We start from the raw sequence: 19,332 nt of genomic DNA on the forward strand, positions 1-19,332 counted from the left end.
GAACCGTCTGGAGGGCTTGTTAAACCCAGACTGCTGGGCCCAAACCCCAATGTGTCTGATGATCCAGGAGATGCTGCCTGGCCACTTGCGTTTGTGTCAAGTTTGGGGGAGGGGGTGGCGATGCTGCGGGGTTCACTGGGGTGGAGGACTCTGCGTCCGTGGGTCTGAGGTGCTCGGGTAGAGCCGGGAGCAGGTCCTGGTGGGGAGCAGGAGCTGACAGGGCAGGGCCCCCCACTGCTGTTGGGAGGATGGGGGGACATGAGGAGTGAAGGGCTCCGCTCAGAAGCTGCTGCAGTGAAGAGCCAGATACCACCGTTTTGGTGTCTTGCCGTTGTCTGCCATGATGTGGGGGCCTCCGTGGGCCTGGGGGAGGAGAGGGAAGGGACATGTGCCTTGTTGGAGCTGCCAGGGCAGCTGGGGCCTACCCGGAGGGGTCATAGACTAACGGGAGAGACAGGGGCCCGGGGAAGCTGGCGTCCCCGCCTGGCTTCTCTGAGCACTGGGATGAGTGGCTGGCAGGGAGATGAGAGGAGGGTCTTCAGCCCCAGCCCCACCCAGCCCTGTCCGGGGACCTCCAGGGTCTAGAAAGAGACATAGCTACCCTCAGGGCACAGGCCCTGGTCCCTGAAGTGCAGCCTTCTCCAGAGCTTGGAACTCGATGTCCACCAGAAGACCCAAAGCCCGGTCCATCTCTGCATCCACCTCACCTGCAGCAGCTGGGGAGACATATCTGAGCCTAACAGGCCTCCGAGGGCTCTCTGCTGCCTTTGGGACCTGTCCAGACCCCCAGAGCCTCTCGTACCCAGCACACCGCCCGCCGGTCCCTGCACCCTTCCCCTCGCCCCCAGCTATTCCCTCCACGCACCACCTCAGTGCCTTTGCATGTGCTGTGACCACTGCCTGGAGTGTGTTTCTTCCCACCCGAACCCCGCCCTGCAGGATGCCTTTCTGGGATCAGCAGGGTCTCTGGGCTCCGAAGAGGATGCTCATGGCATCAAGTGTGTTTAACAGACAGTCAAGGGAATGGGCCAGTGTCTCGACCAATTCCAGGTGTCTCCCTCCACCCCGCCTTAGGAAGTGGGTTTTCATGTTCCTTCCTGGCCTCTCTAGAAGTCAGGCAGGCAGTTCTCTCCATGGAGCACACCTGCACCTGTCCCCACCCCCTCGTTTCCCCAGGTGCCCCCTCCTCTGGGCCACACCGAACCTCTCCTCCCTCTTCAGTCTCTCAAGGTGTGTGTTCCCCCCTAGGCTCCAGGGGCCCTTCTTTCGCTGTAACTTGTTTCCTGAGCTCATTTCTTCTATGGCTCACCTCTTCCAGCTCCGTGACTTTCTAAATAAACTGTCTCCTATTTAAAGGAAGAAGAAGAAGTAGCAGAAGGAGGAGGAGGAAGAGGGGAGTCGACCACACAGGAAGGACATTGCGGGGCAGGAAGCAGGTGAGGCCTTCCCAGGAATCCTCCGGCCCCTTTCGCAGGACACCCCAGAGTCCCCAGCACGCGGCAGAGGGGCAGCGTGACAGGACACTGGGAGGCCCAGGGCCCCCCCGCATGGCCAGAAAGCCCCTCAGGGACCTGGCCCTGCCCACGCCACCGTCTTCATTTCTGCTGCCCCTGATCACACGCTACCATCAGTCAGTATTCGTCACCACCTCCCCACAGCCTGTCCCTACCGGGCTGTTTCTGTGCCCTTGTTCATGCAGTGTGCTCCCTGCTCTAGAACCCCATTCTTTCTCTTGGCCTCGTGGTGGACTCCTGCTCACCCTTCAAAGCCCTCGCCAGAGGTTGCCTCCTCCGGGAAGCCTTCAGTGATCCTCCCTAACAGACTCTACCTACCCACCACTCCTCTCTCTCGCTGCCTCACCGGAGATCCGGCTGCCTTTGTCCTCCATGGTAACTCTTTTACACACGTGCTCCCCACCTGGATGATAGCAGCCTGGGGACAGAGACCGTTCCTCTACTTTATCTCTTCATCACCAAACCAAGCAGAGGGTCGGACATCTGGGAGGGCTCCACCGTGTGTTTGCTGAACTGAATGAGTGTCCGGTGCTGGACACTCAGCCCACAGAGGGGCCCTCTGGGTCCATCGTTACCAGTGGTGGCCATTCTCACTGCCTGTTTCACTGTTCTTTTTTTTTTTTTTTAAAGATTTTATTTATTTACTTTAGAGAGGGGAGAGGGAGGGAGAAAGAGGGGAAGAGGAACATCAGCATGTAAGAGGAACGTGGTCATTTGCTTCTCACACCCCCCACCTGGGGACCTGGCCCACAACCCAGGCAAGTGCAGATTTGAACCTGACTGGGAATTGAACCGGCGACCTTTCAGTTCACAGACCAGAGAGAGCTCAGTCCACGGAGCCACACCGGCCAGGGCAACTTTCTGTTGTTATTAACTAATACACCAGTTAGTCCTCACAGAAGCAGCAACGGCATATCAGCATCCTAGGGCTGCCACAGAGTGCTCTGTCCCTTCCCCCTGCCCTTCCCCTACACGCCAGCCTCCCTTAAAAGCACGGCCCTCTGCACACCGGGGCTCACACTTCTGGGCGCACACCTTTCTCCCCACGTGTACTTGCACTGGCTGCTGTACAGGGAGAGGGGTGAGCAGGGGCCGCCAGAGGTCGTGTTCCTTCCCCATCAATGGAGATTAATGCTGCTTGAACACCAGTGTGGCAGCTCACTCTCCGGCTGTCCCCGCCCCCCCCCCCCCCCCCCCCCCCGCCCTTAAATACACATGCATACAGTCTGGGTCTGAGAGCGATTTCCTCCCTCAGCCTCCTCCTGCCCAGCGCCTCCTGCCCAGCTGCCACCAGAAGCGGACTGCCTCCAGGGCTGGAATCCTGTGCTCCCTCCCGCTGTGCCCAGGTAAGGAGGAAGTGGTCGGGGACTGGGCAGCCCAAGTGCCCCCTCTGGACCCATGAGAGAAGGTGCAGTTTTACCAGAGAAGAGAGCTGTTAACAGCTAGGATGGCAGAGGGCTGGGCTTACCAAAGACTTGGGGGGACCTGCTGCTCAGAGGGGGCTGCATTTTCTTCGGCGTTAACTAGGATTATGCAAGGGTCTCAGGGGAACTGACCCGAGTTCACCCGGCTGGGCAGTCGAGGAGCCGGGATTCAGACCCAAGTCTCTGACTCCAAAAGCTTGCATCTCTGCCCACAGCCCCCTCCCCGAACAAGACCCTCGCTGCTGGGCTCCCTCAGAATCCTGGCAGGCTCAGGGCTGTGTGCAGCCAGAGAACTGATCAGGGTGGGTTCCCAGGGTGCAGCAGGACTGTGCTCTTTGAGTGTCCCCATGGGACTTGGACAAGCAGCTGCTGGACTTGCAGAGAGGGGATGGCACTGGTCTGTCTGCTGGCCGTGTTGTCCCAGCTCCGCCACCGCCGCTAAGGACGTCGGGCCAGTTGCTTCTCCAAAACTCAGTTTCCTTTTCTGAAAAATGGGGTCTCATAGGGTCATCGTTGGTGCAATTGCTCCACAAGCTCTAAACTTAAGGAATTAGGAGCATTCTCAGGGAGCAATGGCCCAACTGCTGCTCCCCACCCACCTGCCTGCAGATCCCTGGCTCCGAGGGGCTCATCTGCCAGGAAGATTCTAGAGTGATACCCTGGGACCTCACTTTACAAAAGAACATAGTCCCTGGAGATTCTCTAGTCATGGACAAAAGTGTTTCACTTGGAGAGACAAATCCTGAAGAGCACCCTCCATCCTCTTTCCTTCCCATCTTCTTCCACCATCTCTTACTTAGAGCAGAGAGAAAAGAAAGTGGGCCAAGTGCTAGACTGTTCCTCATCTACATGTCTGTATTGTCCGGGTAGCTTTGGGCAAGTTATTTAAACACTCGAGTCTCAGTTTCCTCATCTGCAAAATGGGATGGAGAGACATACTGGCATCTTCCCTGTAGAGCTGTGAGCAAGAGAGAGCACCCATACGAGAGACCTACCACAGTCCTGGCGTGCTGGGAGGGACTGAGACCATCCGAATTCCCCACCCTTGCTACCTGTCTCCTACCTCCTCAGCCCTCACCAGTCTCAACCAGCTTCACATCAGATGTTTTTGTGCTTTTGATGAGCCTGTGGGCATGCACATCTGGGGGGTCTGCCTGCCTGCCAGAGGCTGGCTTCTGCCACGATTCCCTGAGCAGTTGCTCAATGAATGTCTGTTTTATGGGTGCATGGGTGACAGAATAAATGAATGGACAGGCTGGGTTTCCTGGGGCAGGCGGGGCAGCCGCAGCTTTCATCCGGGCGGGGCAGAGGTCTTTTTACTGGGTGTCCTTAGGCCCAATCTGGTGGTTCCTCCAGCTCAGCTCTCCCCAGTCTTATCTTAGTTCCTCTTTGATTATCAGAGAAGGGGCTGGCTCCATTGTTTGCAGCCAACACACCCAATCAGCCACCACTGTGGGAGCAAAGGGCTCCAAGGAGAATCTGCAGAGAGCCAAGGTCTGGGTGGGGAGTGCCGTGGGTGGGGGGAGGACAGGCACCCGCTCCTTCCGTCTGCCAGGCCAGCTGAACCCGCCTGCCCTTGAGGTGAGGCCTCAGTCTTGCCTCAGGGCCCCAGGGACTGTGCAAAGGAGTCAGTCCTTCCTGGCCTGACCCTGTTCCTATTTCTCCATGTGATCTTAGGCTACCTGCTTCACAACAGTGACAAGGACATTGATGTAGGGTCACTGTGTGCCAGGTTCTGTTCTAAATACTTACACAGGTTTGTCCAATTAATTCTCCCAGCACCCCTCTGAGGTAGGTCCTGTCGCGACTGAGGTCCGTGGGCAGAGAGGGATGCTGACTCCTGAAGGGTCAATGGCTTGCTCAAGGTGGCACCGTTAGCAGATGGGGCAGCTGAGAGGCACGCCCCCCCACCTTGTTGCCTTGGCTGGCCTTCACGGTCCCGGGTTGAAGGGGGGCTCATCAATAACACCCATGAGCCAGACTGCCGGCTCCTGGCCAGGGTCCCTGCTGCCCCGCCCACCTCAGCGCCTCCTTCTCTCCATGGCAGCCCGCGCCATGTCGACCAACGCCACGGCGCAGCTGCTCTGCCCGATCCTAGAGGACATGACTCGCCTCCAGAAGCACAGCAACTCCAGCATCCGCTACATCGACCACGTGTCGGTGGTGCTGCACGGGCTGGCCTCCCTGCTGGGCCTGGTGGAGAACGGGCTCATCCTCTTCCTGGTGGGCTGCCGCATGCGCCAGACGGTGATCACCACCTGGGTGCTGCACCTGGCGCTGTCCGACCTGCTGGCCACCGCCACGCTCCCCTTCTTCACCTACTTCCTGGCCGTGGGCCACTCGTGGGAGCTGGGCACCACCTTCTGCAAGCTGCATTCCTCCATCTTCTTCCTCAACATGTTCGCTAGCGGCTTCCTGCTCAGCGCCATCAGCCTGGACCGCTGCCTGCAGGTGGTGCGGCCCGTGTGGGCGCAGAACCACCGCACGGTGGGAGCGGCCCACAGGGTCTGCCTGGTGCTCTGGGCCCTGGCCGTGATCAACACCGTGCCCTACTTCGTGTTCCGGGACACCATCCCGCGGGTCGACGGGCGCATCATGTGCTACTACAACCTGCTGCTCCTCAAGCCCGGGCCGGACCCCGAGGCCACATGCAACTCGCGTCAGGTGGCCCTGGCCGTCAGCAAGTTCTTGCTGGCTTTCTTGGTGCCGCTGGTCATCATCGCCTCCAGCCACGCGGCCGTGAGCGCCCAGCTGCGCCAACGCGGTCGCCGGCGGTCGGGCCGCTTCGTGCGCCTGGTGGCAGCCGTGGTGGCGGCCTTCGCGCTCTGCTGGGGGCCCTACCACGTCTTCAGCCTGCTGGAGGCGCGCGCGCACAGCGACAAGGCGCTGCGGCCGCTCGTGTGGCGCGGGCTGCCCTTCGTCACCAGCCTGGCCTTCATCAACAGTGTGATCAACCCGCTGCTCTACGTGTTCACCTGCCCCGACCTGCTGCGCAAGCTGCGGCGCTCGCTGCGCAGCGTGCTGGAGAGCGTGCTGGTGGACGACAGCGACCTCACCACGGGCAGCAGCCGCCGGCGCCGCGCCTCCTCCACCACCGCCATCGTCCCCCGCCCGCGCAGGCCCCAGCGCCTGCTGGACTGGCTGCTTGGCGGCCGCGCCGCACCGTCGTCGGCGAAGGCCCGGGCCGGGTCCCAGGAGGAGAAGGGCCCCCTGAGCCGGGCGCCGAGCACCACCTCTGCTTAGAGGCTCGGGGCCGCCTTGCCATTCTCACTGGAAGACAAAGGCAAAGGCAAGGCCGCGGTCCAGCACCAAAGCATCCTGCAGGCACCACCGTTAGAACGTAGATAGTCCAGGTCCGGCCCCAGAGCTCAGTCCGAAGGGCGGGCCCCGGGAGTCTGCATTTTGCAGTGTCCAGTGTGACTCGGTGAAGCCTTTTCACAAATGGGGTTAAAGCAGCCTTTGCAAACTTCACTGCGCACAGGCCCCCTGAGGATACAGTGGGCAGATGGGGTGCAGAGATGCTGCATTTCTAACAGGCTCCCAGGAGTTGACATCAGCGCTGCTGGGCCACGGGCCACACCTGGGGGGGCCACACCTGGGGGAACGCTGGGTTAAGGCCACCTGAGACTCCCCCACCAGGGCTGCGGGCTGCCCCCACAGGCACACGGGATGCACCTCCCTGGAGCTCAGCTTCACCAGTGACTGTGGGGAAGAGGACACTTGTACACGACACCAGGGATGCCTTTTGGGGATAGGCAAGTGAGAAGGGTTTGGGGAACCCTGTTCCGGTCTGGCCTCCTCCTGTGAGCCGTCTACCCAGCATCTGTCAGGCTGGATGTTTCATGCCACATTCTCGAGGGGTAGGTTGTTAGCCCCAGTTCTCACGGACTGGCACATCAAGGTGCAGGGTTGGCATGCTGACCGCTCAGCATTACTTGTTCATTGACTGTTTAATGGCAAAACACCCTGACACACCCAAGGGAGCAAGAGAGCAACTGTGTGGGAGACTCCACCACTTCCCTCTGGCCCAGCCTTGTTCAGTGTTTACAGGGCGGGAAGAGCAAAGCCATGCCATGCCATGGTCAAGGGCTTGGGAAACCAGGGCTAACCACACTGTGGTGGGCACCCTGTCTTCTCAGTCATGAGCATTCTAACATGCACAGCGGCTGCCGAGATCACAGCACGTGACGCCTCTGGGTGCCCGTGTTCTGTGGCACGCTCTGTGGGCAGGGCAGACCACCCTGAGATCTTTGCAGCACCCACCTCCTGACCACACAGGGGTTGGCAACTGCTCCTGCTTGCAGCTGTGAGGGGCCACTGGTATGCCTGTCACAGAAGGTCCGAAGCACCACGTCCATCTCCTCCGCCTGCCGTGGACTCGAGGTCAGACTGGTGTTCTCGGATCCGTATCCCAGCACCTGGCACGGAGCTGGCGCTGGGAAATGTTTGGTGGATGAAACAGGACTGAAGAGCCAGGATGAGAGACTTTCTTGGGACCTTGGTCCGGTGCTCCTTGAGCCAACCTCAGGCTGGGCACGCTGGCTTAAGGTTCACTCCCAGTCCTGGGCAGGGCCGACCCACTGCAAGGGCCCAGCGCACTGGACAGCAGCTGTCCAGCCGGCAGAACAAACATCCCATCATAGCACCCTGCCCTGGTTCCCTCCAACCCCTCCCCTGCTTTACTCATAGCATTTTCACTGCCTGACATGCAATAAATTTTACTAGTTTATTATGTTTTCTCTGTAAGAATGAAAGCTCAAGGGCAGGGACTTCTGCCTGTATTCCTGGGAACCTAGACCTGGGCCTGCACACAGCAGGTGGTCAGTCAATATGTCTGTCGCAGGCAGGACTGGCGCCAGACAGTCAGACCTGTGGGGCTCCTGCAGGGGCTGGTACAGGAAAGAGCGGGCTGGAGAGAAATGCCACTCCCTGCAACCTTGCACTTTCACCTTTCACTGTTGCAAAAAAGAGGGTGGAGCTGGATTCAGCATGGGGAGGGGTCAGTACAGTGCAGAGGTACCCAAAGTAGGCTTTGGGAAGGTATGGCGGAGCTGGATCCCGACTGAGGGCCTCCTGGCCTGGGTGGACCCAGGACCTTGACACAGAACTTGTGCATTCAGGGGAGTCACTCCTCAGTCACTAGCTCCCTAAGAAACCGGAAGAATTTATTCTCCTTGGTCTGAAGGCACTTGGAGAAGGAGAGAAGCAGACAGGAGGGCGCCGAACCTCTTCCCCTGCCCCAGCCCCTCATCTCTGCCAGGTCCCAGGCTCCCTCTGGGCCCCTGTCTCACAAAGACCTGACTAAGAGCCCTCAAAGGCTCCGAGCCGGAGCCCAATCTGGAGTGGGGCCCCTGTGCTGGAGCTAGAGTTGGGGTGCTGGGTCCGGCGGAGTTGTGCGACCATGGTGCCACGGTCTGACATGATGGTTGGCTGCAGGAGGCCTCCGGGCAGTCCCGAGCTCAGGCCTTGGCCACTGGCCGCTGAGGCGGCTGCTTCTGCAGCAGGGCCAGAGTATCCCGCTTCTCGACGGAGCGCAGCTGCTTCTTCTTGGCCCTCTTGAGCTTGGCGGGATTTCGGATCTGCAGGTGTGTGAGGGGAGGGCATCACTGTGACTGGAGTCCCCGCCCTGTTCCTCAGGGAAGGGGAGGCCTGGGATCTCGGCACAGAGCGGGGACAAGAGGCAGGGGTGCGGGGGCAGGAACACAACACCCAGACCCCTAGGAGGCAACACTCACCACTTGGACTATCTCTGCCTTGCGCTCGTTCTCCAGGCGGCGTTTCAGGTTCTCGGCCCTGCGCTGTTTCTTCTCCTGCAACGCACAGGGGAAGGGGATCTGGGTCCGGGAGCCGAGGCAGCTCTGGTCTCTGAGGCGTCCAAGGAGTGAGAGCCAGCAGAATTCCCAGGGAGGAGGGGAAGGGCCCTCTACTCCCAGGGCCCTGGTGGTATGTGGGTGGGTGCGGGGGAGGAACAATTCCTGTCCCCTGGGACCAAAGCCCTCCACGGTGGGAAGGTACTGACCCCACCTGAGAAGGCGGGTGTCTGGACCACAGCTGAGGACAGGGGCTTTGATGCGGCCCGGGGACTCAGACATGGGTGGCTGGACACCTGGGAACTCAAGGCACATGTAGACAGTGGCCGGTGGAACCACTCCCTCCTCTGCTGCCAGGGAGAAGGGGCGGGCTCTTCCCTCATCCCCACCTTCTCCGCCCCTGAAGTCCCTATGCCCAGGTCGAGGGTTGGGAAACGCGGGGGCTGCAGAGCCAGAGGCTCTGGTTTGAATCCTGACTCTGCTACTTCCTAGACAGGTGACCTTGGCCAAGTCGTTTAATCTCTCTGTGCTTCAACGGACCCCGCCTTTAAAGTGAGAATGACCACATAAGCCTGTTCTGAGGAATGAATGAACACACGTAGTGGACTTGGAATGTCGCCTGGCCCACTACGACCACTGAGAAGGGGAACCTAGACAGAGATGGCCCTGGGAACAGGATGCCCCATGATTTGTTAGCTTTGCTGGCTGCTGTCCCCCATGGGGCCAGGGTAGGATGTGGGTGTTGAGGCCACTGCATGAGCTGGGGCATCTCTTGGCTTTGGTAACTCAGGGGAGCAGGGGTGGCCTAGGCCCCTGGAGAGAACGAGAAGGAAGACTTGGGCCTGCAGTCAGGAGTGGCCGGGGCTGGGGGCTGGGCAGGCAGAGCTCTGAAGACAACAGTGAGAAAGGCCGTCTTGCTCAAGAGGGGGCCAGGGCCACACAGGAAGTAAGATAAGGCCTGGGCAGCAGGGGGCAGCCACACCTTCTAGAGGACCTCGGCCATAGGCTGACGCAGGGCGACTCAAAGCGGGACAGGTGACCGAGTAACTGGCTTCCTCCCCTCAGTGGCCAGGCTGCAACCACAGGCTGGAGCAAAGTATTTGCTTCCTCCTGTGCCCCTGGGATCACCGGGTGAGTGATGTCCCGCCGAGAACCCTGGTTCTAGGGGAGCAGGCACTAGCCAATGCCAATGCTTCACTTTCTCTGTGTGTGGCCTGCTGGGGCTTCCTGGGGACTGAAGAGGTTGGGTGTGAGCCTCTCTGGGGCATCTGGCCCTGGGATGAGTATCAGGGAGAAAACGAGGAAAGCGTGGGTGACCACTTTGCTGATGTGTGGCAGCCACCTCTTAAAGAATGACGGTCACAATACCAGGGTAAGGTTTTCTGACCTGTAAGCATTGCCCACTTGAGCAGGGACCCCCCAACCCTACCTCAGGAGAAATTCCAATCACCAGTGGGCCACTCCGGGGCTTCTTCCGGGACCTCTTCCCCATCCTAGAGCCGCATGTAGAGCCCCAGGCTAAACTGGCCAGTCCATCTGGTCCCTTGTGGCCCCAGACTGTGCTGCTGCTTCCTGCCAGGCTTCCTGCCCCACTGTGCCCTCAGGCTCTGGAAAGGCCCAGCCAGTCTCCCCTCGCCCCACCTGTTCCAGCTTTCCCCTCCCCCAGGCCTGTTATAGCAGAGCTCAGCCCTTGAGCTCCGGCCTCAGCCTGGCCAGCTGGCCCCTCACCTGCCGACGCCTCTCTTTCTCCTCCTCCAGGTGCCGTGCAAAATCCCTGGCCAGCCTCCTCTCTTGCCGTTCCTTCATCTTCCGCTGCCAGGATGTGCGCAGGGGCTTGTCCTGAACCATCTGGGAGAATCTGGATGGGGGAGAGAGGGCACTCCTGGAGTCCATGGGAGGCACCGTACTTTCCCCCCTCAGTTCCAGGCTCTTCCCCTGAACCCAGTCAGAATCACCTCCCCACCTGCTGCACGCTGGGCAGGCGACCCTCCAGGTCTGCCCAGACTCAGGTTAAGAAATGGCTCTGATCACGCTGGTTGCCATTTCTTAAGCCCCGGTTATGGGCCTCTGAGAAGGGGACTTCTGTTCTCTCCATTTTACTGAGTAGCAAACCAAGGCTCAGAGAGGTTAAATAACTGCCCAAGGTCACCCTGTTCCTGGATCCCCATTTGTGACCACAGAATCCAGGCCACTCGGCCCCTGCCAGTAAGCCCTTCTACTGTCCCTAAGTGCACGAACACCTCTGCAGATAGGGCTCCCTGCCTACTGGGGCGGCACACACGGGCGCAGTTCAGCATCTTTCTCCTCGGTTGGGGAATGTGAAAATGGAGCGAGCACCAGAGGTTATCAGGGGAAGGGTTGATTTTCTGCAGTTTGACAGTCAGAGGAGGAAGGAGATGACCTCTGTGAGAAGGTGCACCGCAAGATGTCCTGGGCCACCTCCTGGAGCTGGGGCTGTCTCTGGGCTCCTGTGCCACCCACCGAAGCTGCTTCCTCAAAGATCCCAAACATCAATTCAATGACTTATTGACCCTCGTCCACAAGACCTGACTCCAGCTTCTGAAGGTGTTTTAATTCTTCTGCAACTGCCTCCTTACCGGTTTCTCTGCTTTCACCCCAGACCTCCTGTGGTCTGTTCACACCGGGTTTCTCGGCAGAGCCTCGGTTTCCTCATATGTAACATGAAGATAATTCTCACATGTAAGATGAGGACAAACCTGCTGCTTCACAGGGTTGATGTGCAGATTAAATGCCATGATGCATGCTGGTCCCTCTGTTTGAAAGGCCGGTCCCTGGCTGAAGCTTCCTAAAGTGGTTAGCACTGCCCTAGATACCCAGTGTCTTTGCCCTGTATTATCTGTTAAGGTTATCAATCGCAAAGGCAAACAACCCTAACAGATAATAGTGGGCAAAGACAGGCCTCATTGCATTTTATCAAGTCACGGCTGGTTTACTTGCTTCTGCCTCCCTCTCGAGAAGGGGCGGACAAAGTGCCTGCTGAATGAAAACACAACGAGGTGCCACAGGAGAGTTCCAGAGGGACCCTGAGGAGGAAGGCAGCTCAAAAATAACCACGCTGTCACCCTCCCTGGGGTGCCAGGGCATCTTACACATTCTGATGATAATGACAAGTTTGTGTGAGTTCTCCACAACTCAGCAGCCGACTCCAGGCTGCACCGATGCTCCAGTACCACAGAGAACCCCACCCTGCCCAGCTGCGCCGCCCCCCAACTTCACCTCTTCTTGGAGCGGTCCTTCCACACGCGCCCCGACTTGGGCTTTCCCTTCGGGATTACAGGAATCTCCACCTCCTCCTTCAACTTCTTGGGCGCTGGGGCCTGGGCGGGAGATCCTTTTCGCTTCTTTGGCCACTGGCCGTCTTTCTCCGGCTCCCCAGTCCCGGCTGGAGGTGGCTGGCGCTGACCCCGCGTGGAGTCAGCTGACTGAGGTGTCAGGTCCTGCAGCGGGGACGAGGGCTCGGGACCTGGCGCTTGTTGACCGGGGTTAGGCTCTGGCGATCCTGGGCCCGGCTGCAGCTGACGTCGGTGGGACTCCCCGGCCAGCTCTTCCCTACTGTGGGCCAATTCCGCGTCCGGTTCCTCTTGGTTCTGGAAGAACTTTGGTGACTCCCCACTTGGCTTTGGCTGACGTCGGGGGGACTCAAGGCTCGACTCTGGTTGTCTTCGGGGAGACTCCAGGCCAGATGCAGGCCTGGACCTGGGGGGATCCAGGGGGGATCTTGGGCTCGAATCCCTTCGGGGAGACCCCGAGCCTACCCCTGGTCGTAGACGAGGTGAACCTGGACACGTCTCCGGCTGACTTTGCGGGAACTCCAGGCCGGGTTGCCTCTCATGCCGAGGAGAGGCGGGCTCCCTGGTTTCTAGATTCGATTCGAATTCCACAAGGGCCGGTCTTGCCTGCAAAACCGAGGTGGGGCTCTCGGGAGACTCACGCTTTAGGTCTCCCAGCCGCCGGCTGCGCCTCAGCGGTGTATCCATGGCCCAGCCGGAAAACATCCCAAATCCGAGCCCACGTGGAGTCTCTGGGACTACCGGCGCCGTCCTATGACGTCATCCGACGCCACGTTTGTTTCTGTCAGGAGAGGCTGTTGCCAGCACGGCCATGTTAGTTTCAGGCGGAAAAAGCGGGATTGATCGCCCGAGGGGCTTCACTGGGCGCATGCGCAAAGCCTGGAGGTCCATTTACCTGTGATTGAGTTGTAGCTTGAGATCTGCATTTGCCTTTCCTGCAAACACTGTCTTGGGGTGGGGTGGGGGGTGGGGAGGCGGGTGGAGCTTGTGCAGGCAGAGAGGGGAAGGGAGACCCATTTCTTGGAGAGAAGAGACTTGAAAAAAAGATCTAGGAATCCCGTAGGCAAGGCTGGATGAAAACTTTGTGCTAACTCACTCCTGTGCAATTGAGTGTCCACCTCCGCGGACCTCAGTTTTTTCATGTGTAATGTTGGTGATTTTGCACTAGGCCAGTGTATGTAAATGACCTTCACTTCTGACTGCCAGAGTGACCATTACCCTGGCAGGTCCCGGGGTGGGAAATCTCTTGTCTTGAGTTATATGTTCATCCTTGTCTTCTCTTACCCCACCCTGTGCTTAAGTATCAAATTTGTGGCTCCCTCTTTTCAACATTTATGCGTGAAGCTGAGGTACCGGTAAGATGCACCACCTTGTCCTGGCATACCCAGGTCCCAGCCATCCTGCCTACCCTCTCAGCTGTCCCTTTTGCCCTGCCCTATAAACAGGTCGGGTGGTGTCTGAGCTTCCTTTCAGCGGTCTTTGCCCCAGTGTGTGAACCTGCCTCCTCCCCTCTTTTTCGTGAGACCCAGGAAGAGTTTTGAGTCATTCATGAGTCTTAGGAAAAGCATCTTGGAAGTTGCCCAACTATATCCAGTTCTCCAGTGTTGTTCTTGGAACGGCCCAGGAATGGACCTCTGGGACCCCAGGACTCCTGACTCGCTGTCCCAGTGGCTTCTTTAAGAAACCATTGTTTCTCCAGCGGAGGGATTTTGAGAGGGCCTGGGAAGTCGTCCAAGGGTGCTCAGGGGCCAGAGGAGGATGGTCAGGACAGATGCCTGGGGCTCCAGAGCTGAGCACAGCTTCCACCTGCCGAGTCACTAAGCAGCGTCAGATGGAGCCCAGCCTGTCTTGACCGCTGATCAAGGAGGAGGTTTCAGACAAAGGTTCTGGGGGAATGAAAAGTAGATGGAGAACCCCTTAACACCTCTTACTCCTTGGCTGGCGTCACAGGGCATCTACAGTGCGTCTTGATGAGTTCCGCCTGCTGAAAGGCCTCCCTGAGGGCAGGGTGACAGCAGGGTTTCTCCAACGTCCTTCCAAGTGCCCTGTGCTGTTATCGTGTGTTAGTCCCTGCCTCAGCCTCCTCATGGTCCTGGGCCAAGGAAGGCCCTGCAGGGAGGCGTTGCCTCTGTGCCCTGCCCGGCGGTGCAGTTCCCCACTGCAGAAGCAGCTCAACCCATTCTTGCCCAGCTCTTGCAGCCCCTGACTCTCAGTTCCTTAAATTCCTGCACTTGCTTGGAGACCTGAAAGGCCAGCTGCTGAGAACCACACCCACCATGTGCTCTGGAGGGCACCGCACTGCCCCTGGCCCCGGTCCCCTCAGCTCCCTGCTTCCTGAGCTCCTGTCCTCAGCCAGAGGGGTGGCTCTCAGATGCCCATGGGATCATATCCCAGCCCCGCTTAAAGTACTTCAGAGGGTAATCTGCCAGGGTGGTGTGAGAGGAGATGTTTTACGGACAGGGGCCCTTTGGGTGTCCCTCGAATCTTGTGTGGAGACACATGGTCGACATAGGCATCAAGTGAACTCTGGCCCAGAGCCCTCCACTCCCACCTGAGCTGTTTGTCATTGTCAGTGTGCAGGGTCCCAGGGAGACCCCTGAATTTTTCCAGAAAAGCCTGGTGTGGCATTTGGAGTTGGGACCCTGTTCTCTTAGACTTCTTTGCTTTCTACTGCAAACACCCCAAACCTGTTGCCTTCTGGTGAAAGGATACGGAGGGGGTTCTCTGCGGTCCCCCACAGGACCCAGAAAGACTGAGCCCCACATGTCTGCTAAGGTAACCTGGTCATTCACGCACCCTCTTCTGGCTTCTTTCCTGTCCCTGCCTCAGTTTCTCACTTGTAGGTCCTTATTGGGGTCCTTTTGTGAACAGACAATTTGCACTTAAGTCCTTGTCTCCGAGTCAGCCCTGGAGGAATCCACCTGAAACACGGGGGTGAGCAATTACTGGGCCAGGCACTCTTTGAAACGCTCCAGGTACACCAACCCGTGCAATCCTCACAACGATCCGGGGACACAGGCGCTATTGTTGTTACTCCCACTTTGCACATAAAGAGACTGAGGCACAGAGAGGCCTTGTAAATAGAAGAAATAAACAGTAAAGAGGTGGCAGAGGTGGGTTCCCCACGCGGGCTGCCTGACTGCAGAGACACCACCCTTTTATAAGGCATCTCCCACAGTTTCCCCGCAGGTAAGCAAAGCAGAAAGGCTGAGGCACCTGCCCAAAGTCGCACATCTACACAGCAGAGAGCCAGGGGGCAGGTCCAGAGCTGGCACGCCTGGCTGCCTTGTGCCCCACACGTGGGCGCCGCTCGCCCCTTCCTCACACTGACCCGGCTCTGTGCACCGAGAGGTGCCATGTGGCCCGTTGCCCCGTGGGCAGCTGTGTGTGCGTGCACACCGGGAGGAGTGCTGAGCTGGCAACACGGGCTTATTTCTGTAACGTGGGATCTGCTGACTGAAGGAAACCGTGTTACCGAAGATATGGATCAGGTGTTCTGTGAGCCATTGCCACTCCACCCAGACGAGGGTGCTGCTGTGGAGAGGCAGTGACAGTCCCCATGGCCCTCTGCTCGGGACCAGCATCAGAGACAAGCAGAGAAAGGATAGTGAGAGTCACCCCGCACACTAACTGAGCACTTACTACATGCCGGCCCCCTCCTGGGTGCCGCTTGGTTGGTTTGTTTATTTGTTGCTTTTATTCAACATGAAATTTTTTTTAAAAGAAGAGCAATTATTTCAGCAAAAATTTTATGGGGAGGACATGTTAGCAGGGTTTGGGGGGGTGAAAGAATGTATATCTTTCTTGTCCATTGTGAGGGAGTTATTTATATGCCTTAAAAAACAAAAATCAGGAAATGGCTTATGCAAACTTTTTTTGAGAGACAGAGGTAGATAGCAAATGAACGAGTTGAAAATATATTTAGAGGGGCTTCAAATATGCTACACTCCCTGGCCCTGCTTGAACTCTGACTTTATTTTCCCTCAATTCTCCCCCCCCCGGAAATCCACTGGAAGTAAGACGGACTCTTACCGCTGCATGCACTCCGAGGTCTTTCCCCTTGCACCTCTCCTCCCTGGAGTGTTTTCCCCTGGATTATTCCTGGGTGCTCATTTACTTCCCTGGAGCAGCACTGGGGGGTGATGGTCTGCATTAGGACAGTGCTCTGTGCTGCTTGGTGCTCACAAACTGAGCGTTTGCTGAACGTGTGAATGCTGAATGTGTGAATGCATGCTCGTTAGGGCCCCACCCCCCTCCCCCCACAGGGATGAACATCCAGATTCTACCCACAAGGAAACCCGAGGCTGGGGGAGGCTGGGGTTTGGTGTCAGGTGACTCAAGGAGAGCGTGCCTGGTGCAAGGACAGGACTGAAACTCAGGGCTTCCTGACTGCACAGCCTGGCCCTTACTCTCACATCCAGGACTGGGGTTGGACTGAGGCTGTGTAAGGACTTGGCCGCTGCCATGTTGCTGAGTGTGGCCCGAGCGGGGCAGGACCCTGGGGAGGTGGAGGCGTCCCTGGGCTGAGCGTGGCTGCCCTCTCCTCCCCTCACAGTTCTCTTGGGCATTTGCAGGCGGTTTTCCTGTCGCTTCCCCACAACTGTCTTTTTTCCAGACCAAAGATCTGGTCCTCCAGGTGTGCATTCCATGACAACATGGTAACTTTGGGGGAAAGACCCCAGTTCTCTACGACCCTTCCAAATGTGGTGCCCAGGCCCCACTGGGGACCCAGCGGGTTGTCACTTCCCTACTTCACCTCTCCTGTCGCTTTGGCCAGGTCCCCACCGTGAGCCAATGGAATGCCTCAGTCTGGTTCCAGCCCACATTCCCTGGATCCTGGTCCTGAGTGGTCGGTTTACCTGGACAGGCGCAGGCTTTGTCACTTGGCCTTGCTGCACCTCGTTTGGAGCTCTTTGGAGTCCCCAGCTCTCTCCTTCAATACGTGCAGTACCCCCCCCCCCACCTTTGCGTGTGTGAACAGCTGCTTCTAGGTACCTTGCATCAGGCCCTGCTGAGAACAGGCAGCAGGACCAGGCTTATCACGGCAGCTCTTATCACGAGCACTGTATCTCTAAGGTTCATCTCTTGTGTTCCAGCCACTCAGGGTGAGTCTCAGATTCTCCAGAGGAGGGGCCGACCGAGATCTCAGCAGAGGGGATGGATGTGAGTGGAAGCTGGGCCCCCTGCTGGGAAGCCTCCCTGCCGTCTCCACAGGGCGTGGCCAGGGTGCAGAGAAGCTGCCCAGGTTGGGAGGAGACCTCTCTGCCCAGCTCTTGTGCACCTGTGAAGCTTATCTCCAGATCCCCTCACAACATCCGCAGGCTTTGCTGACACAGGAAGGGGCAGACCAGCTACCTGCTCCTTCCTCCCCACGACAAGACCTCTGCCCCCTCCTTGGGCCCACCCCATCTCACAGCATATTCCCCGGCCCCAGGCAGGCCAGGGATGGGGTCGGGGTGTGCCGGGTCAGGTGGGCCAAGAAGAGGGACATGGCGGCACATACCCTCTCTCTCCTTCAACCTAGTAACAATGTTTTTCAAGCTTTGGCAAGCGTCCGAATCTTATGGCGGGCCTATTTGGACATGGAGTCCTGGGTCCCGACCCCAGAAATCATGATTCAGTCAGTGTGGCGGGGGGCTGAGATTCTGCACTTCCAACCTGCTCCTGGGTGATGCTGCAGTCGGTCTGCGGACCACCCCCACAGACACGGTGTCCTGTAGCAAGCAGACTGAGGGGTGCATGAAGAGCTTCCCTGCCTCATCTGGCCATGCACAGTGAGGCAGAGAAGCTCTATCATGTATGTACCCACCAGAGGTTTACTGAACGTTCACTCTCTGAGAGGCACTGAGAGCATGGCTGGGAACCGGGCCGTTGGGGCCCCCACCTGGATGGCACCAACATTGTCTTGTGATGCTCGAATCTCAGGACCATCCTCTGAGGAAGGCTGGGCTGAGCAGGAACGATTTTCCCTGATCTCACAGGTGAGGAAACCAGGCAGCGGTTTCATGACCTGCTGAAACTCACACAAATGCGAAGTGCCAGAACTTGAACTCAGGACTTCCCGCCTTGAAATCTGGCCGCTGTGCCCTGACTGTGAGACATCTCGGCTTCCTGGGGCTGGGTTCGGGTGGCGAAGCTGCAGACCCTGGACTTGTGTCAGTGGTGGCAGCAGGGGGGCTTCCTCCGTAGGTCCGGAAGGAGAATGTGATAGGTTAACCTGCACACGCCCTACCCACCACACCCTACGCCCAACTCTCAGTTCCTAACAAATCAGGGTTTCTGGAGTTTCACAGTGAGTCACACCCTCTCCCTTCCTCTCTGTGTACATATTCCTGCCCCATCATTTCCTCTAACATCTGGTTTCTCTTCAGCTCTGGACCTTCCAGGGAAAGGGTTGTATTCCCCAACCAACATGGGAGCCTCGCCCCTGGAAACCTGCCTTTGGCCACCAAGGAGCAAATTATGAGGCCCCTTTTGTGAAGCAGGGACCCAGTAGGTCCCCAGCATGGGGGTAGAATCTGTTGGCCCTGCGTCAGGGGAGCTCTGTTCTCTCCACCTCTGCACACGCCAGAGTGGCCTGGCCTCGTGTCTGGCCGAGCTGCCAAGACAAGTTTTCCCCCATTCAGCACATTCGCTTTTCCATTCTTCTCGTGCAGCCTCAGGAACGGCAGGCTCCCCCCGGTGCAGGATGGAGCGGCTGTCCCCAGAGTCCACAGAGTCAGCCAGGCCCCTTCTCGCAACCTCGTGCCCCCAGGCTCGCTCTGGAAGGACACTTGTGGGAACAAACAGGTCATTTCCCCCACAGGACTCTTCATATGTTTATGAATCCAAAAGCACATCGTTTCTGGTAAATTTTAAGGACATAAAAATTATGGCAGTGCTCATGAGAAGCCGTTTTATTGCAGTGGCTTAAAAAAGCAGGAAAACATCCTCATGTTTCTGGAAGTTTAGATGTAAGAGATTTTGCCCAGCGTGGAGGGTGTTGGTGGGTATGGTCTCATTCGATTCTCGTGGCAGCTCTGTGGTGAAGTTGATCCTGTCCCCTGCGCTTTGGAAGCAAAGAAGTTTATCGGGGCCAAGAGAGAGTTCGAATCCAGGACTCTGCCTCCAAAGAAGGAGCACCTTCACCCGCCCCTCTCCGCGTCTGCATTTTAGGCGTTTAACCTAAGTCAGGGATAAGGCCCGGGCCTGCCTTTCTATGATTTAAAAATAAGGCACAGAGAGGAAGTTTTGAGTTGTTAAGAGTGACTTCCATACAGAGCAGGGGCTGATC

At 58.0% G+C, this 19,332-nt stretch overlaps 2 protein-coding genes across 2 annotated transcripts in view; one reads left to right on the plus strand and one right to left on the minus strand.

Moving 5' to 3' along the window:
• PTGDR2 (prostaglandin D2 receptor 2) overlaps positions 1-7,636 on the plus strand; it is a 28,883-nt gene extending 21,247 nt beyond the window's left edge. Inside the window, exons 2-4 of the mRNA XM_037137794.2 lie at positions 1,357-1,436; positions 2,770-2,860; positions 4,986-7,636. Of these exons, the coding sequence (XP_036993689.2) occupies positions 4,994-6,181 (1,188 nt within the window). The 5' untranslated portion in view covers positions 1,357-1,436; positions 2,770-2,860; positions 4,986-4,993 and the 3' untranslated portion in view covers positions 6,182-7,636. The remainder of the gene's footprint in view (positions 1-1,356; positions 1,437-2,769; positions 2,861-4,985) is intronic.
• A 14-nt stretch (positions 7,637-7,650) lies between these two features.
• Positions 7,651-12,804, minus strand: CCDC86 (coiled-coil domain containing 86). Its single transcript, XM_037137795.2, has 4 exons — positions 11,986-12,804; positions 10,477-10,606; positions 8,674-8,748; positions 7,651-8,517 (listed from the first exon to the last, which is right to left on the minus strand). Exons 1-4 carry the CDS (start codon positions 12,762-12,764, stop codon positions 8,398-8,400), a joined length of 1,104 nt encoding a protein of 367 aa, XP_036993690.2. The 5' UTR covers positions 12,765-12,804; the 3' UTR covers positions 7,651-8,397.
• Between the last annotated feature and the right edge of the window lie 6,528 nt (positions 12,805-19,332).

The sequence above is a fragment of the Artibeus jamaicensis genome, unplaced genomic scaffold (assembly GCF_021234435.1).
Source record: "Artibeus jamaicensis isolate MK-2021 breed Jamaican fruit bat unplaced genomic scaffold, CSHL_Jam_final scaffold_614, whole genome shotgun sequence".
Lineage (NCBI taxonomy): Eukaryota > Metazoa > Chordata > Mammalia > Chiroptera > Phyllostomidae > Artibeus > Artibeus jamaicensis.